The sequence below is a fragment of the Chinchilla lanigera genome, unplaced genomic scaffold (assembly GCF_000276665.1).
Source record: "Chinchilla lanigera isolate Chin_1 unplaced genomic scaffold, ChiLan1.0 scaffold00098, whole genome shotgun sequence".
Classification (NCBI taxonomy): domain Eukaryota; kingdom Metazoa; phylum Chordata; class Mammalia; order Rodentia; family Chinchillidae; genus Chinchilla; species Chinchilla lanigera.
In genome coordinates, this window is record NW_004955499.1 from 204,248 (window position 1) to 205,360 (window position 1,113).

Here is a 1,113-nt window from a genome sequence, read left to right on the forward strand (position 1 = left end):
TCTAGGGTTCAGAGGGGGAAGTCGCTGCGCGCCAGAGCCATTGAGCCTGACCCTGGGGTTGTCACCGCGTTCCCAGGACACGGAAGGGATGTCGCGGTAGGCATGGTGTCTGCCCTGCGTGTGATGCTGACATGGTCCCGCGTGCGGACGTGTCCATCAGACAGGGCCCCTGAGGGATTCGGTAGCGTTGGCAAATCTCCAGGCACCTTGGAGAAGACAAGGTTGGCACCAGGATACTTTGCTTTTAAAGGTCAGGATTCAGCCTTTGAGCTGGGTGTGTTGGTGCACGCCTGTAACCCAGCACTTGGGAGACGGAGGCAGAGGATTGCTAGGAGTTCGAGGCCAGCCTGCACTAAATAGCAAGATTCTGTTCTAAAACAACAACAGAAACGTCTTTAGAATGGCAGTTTGTTAGGCAGATAGCCAGGGGAGTGGCAGAAAACTCCAGTGATGTGAATTCTGTCACTCATCATTAATCATGTGGCCAAAACGTCACCCCTCGTGCCCTTTCCGGTTTTGGCTAGGTCACGTGCTATTCTGGTACTAACTTAATTCTCAATGTCCTGCGCTGCCCAGGGGCAGCTTTTGCGCGGTGCGATAGTTGCCCTTCTGCACCCACACAGCAAGAGCACCGCAAGACTAGAGCGCTGTACCCTTCCGGGCCACATGAGCTCTGCTGAGAAAGTGAAAGTTCATTTTTAAAATGCCCTTTTTAGCGGAACTCCCCGCTTTGCAGTTGATGGCGAAAGTTTTTTGATTCCATTAGCACTTAAAAGCTCTTACACTGCTCTCTTACCAAATGGTATTTCGATGTCTCAACAGTAAAATAACTCTTCTGCAGGCCGACCAGTGCTCGAGTCTGCAGGGCTTCCTGGTTTTCCGCAGCTTTGGCGGGGGCACCGGCTCCGGGCTCACCTCCCTGCTGATGGAGCGTCTCTCCGTTGACTATGGCAAGAAGTCCAAGCTGGAGTTCTCCATTTACCCAGCCCCGCAGGTCTCCACAGCTGTCGTAGAGCCCTACAACTCCATCCTCACCACCCACACCACCCTGGAGCACTCTGACTGTGCCTTCATGGTAGACAACGAGGCCATCTACGACATCTGTCGGAGAAA

The 1,113-nt window shown here is 53.5% G+C and overlaps 1 protein-coding gene across 1 annotated transcript in view; it reads left to right on the plus strand.

Moving 5' to 3' along the window:
- The window catches only part of LOC102021461 (tubulin alpha-1C chain-like), a gene marked incomplete at its 3' end in the record, with an annotated part of 11,720 nt that extends 10,612 nt beyond the window's left edge, over positions 1-1,108 (plus strand). Inside the window, exon 5 of the mRNA XM_013505550.1 lies at positions 842-1,108. Within this exon, the coding sequence (XP_013361004.1) occupies positions 842-1,108 (267 nt within the window). The remainder of the gene's footprint in view (positions 1-841) is intronic.
- Between the last annotated feature and the right edge of the window lie 5 nt (positions 1,109-1,113).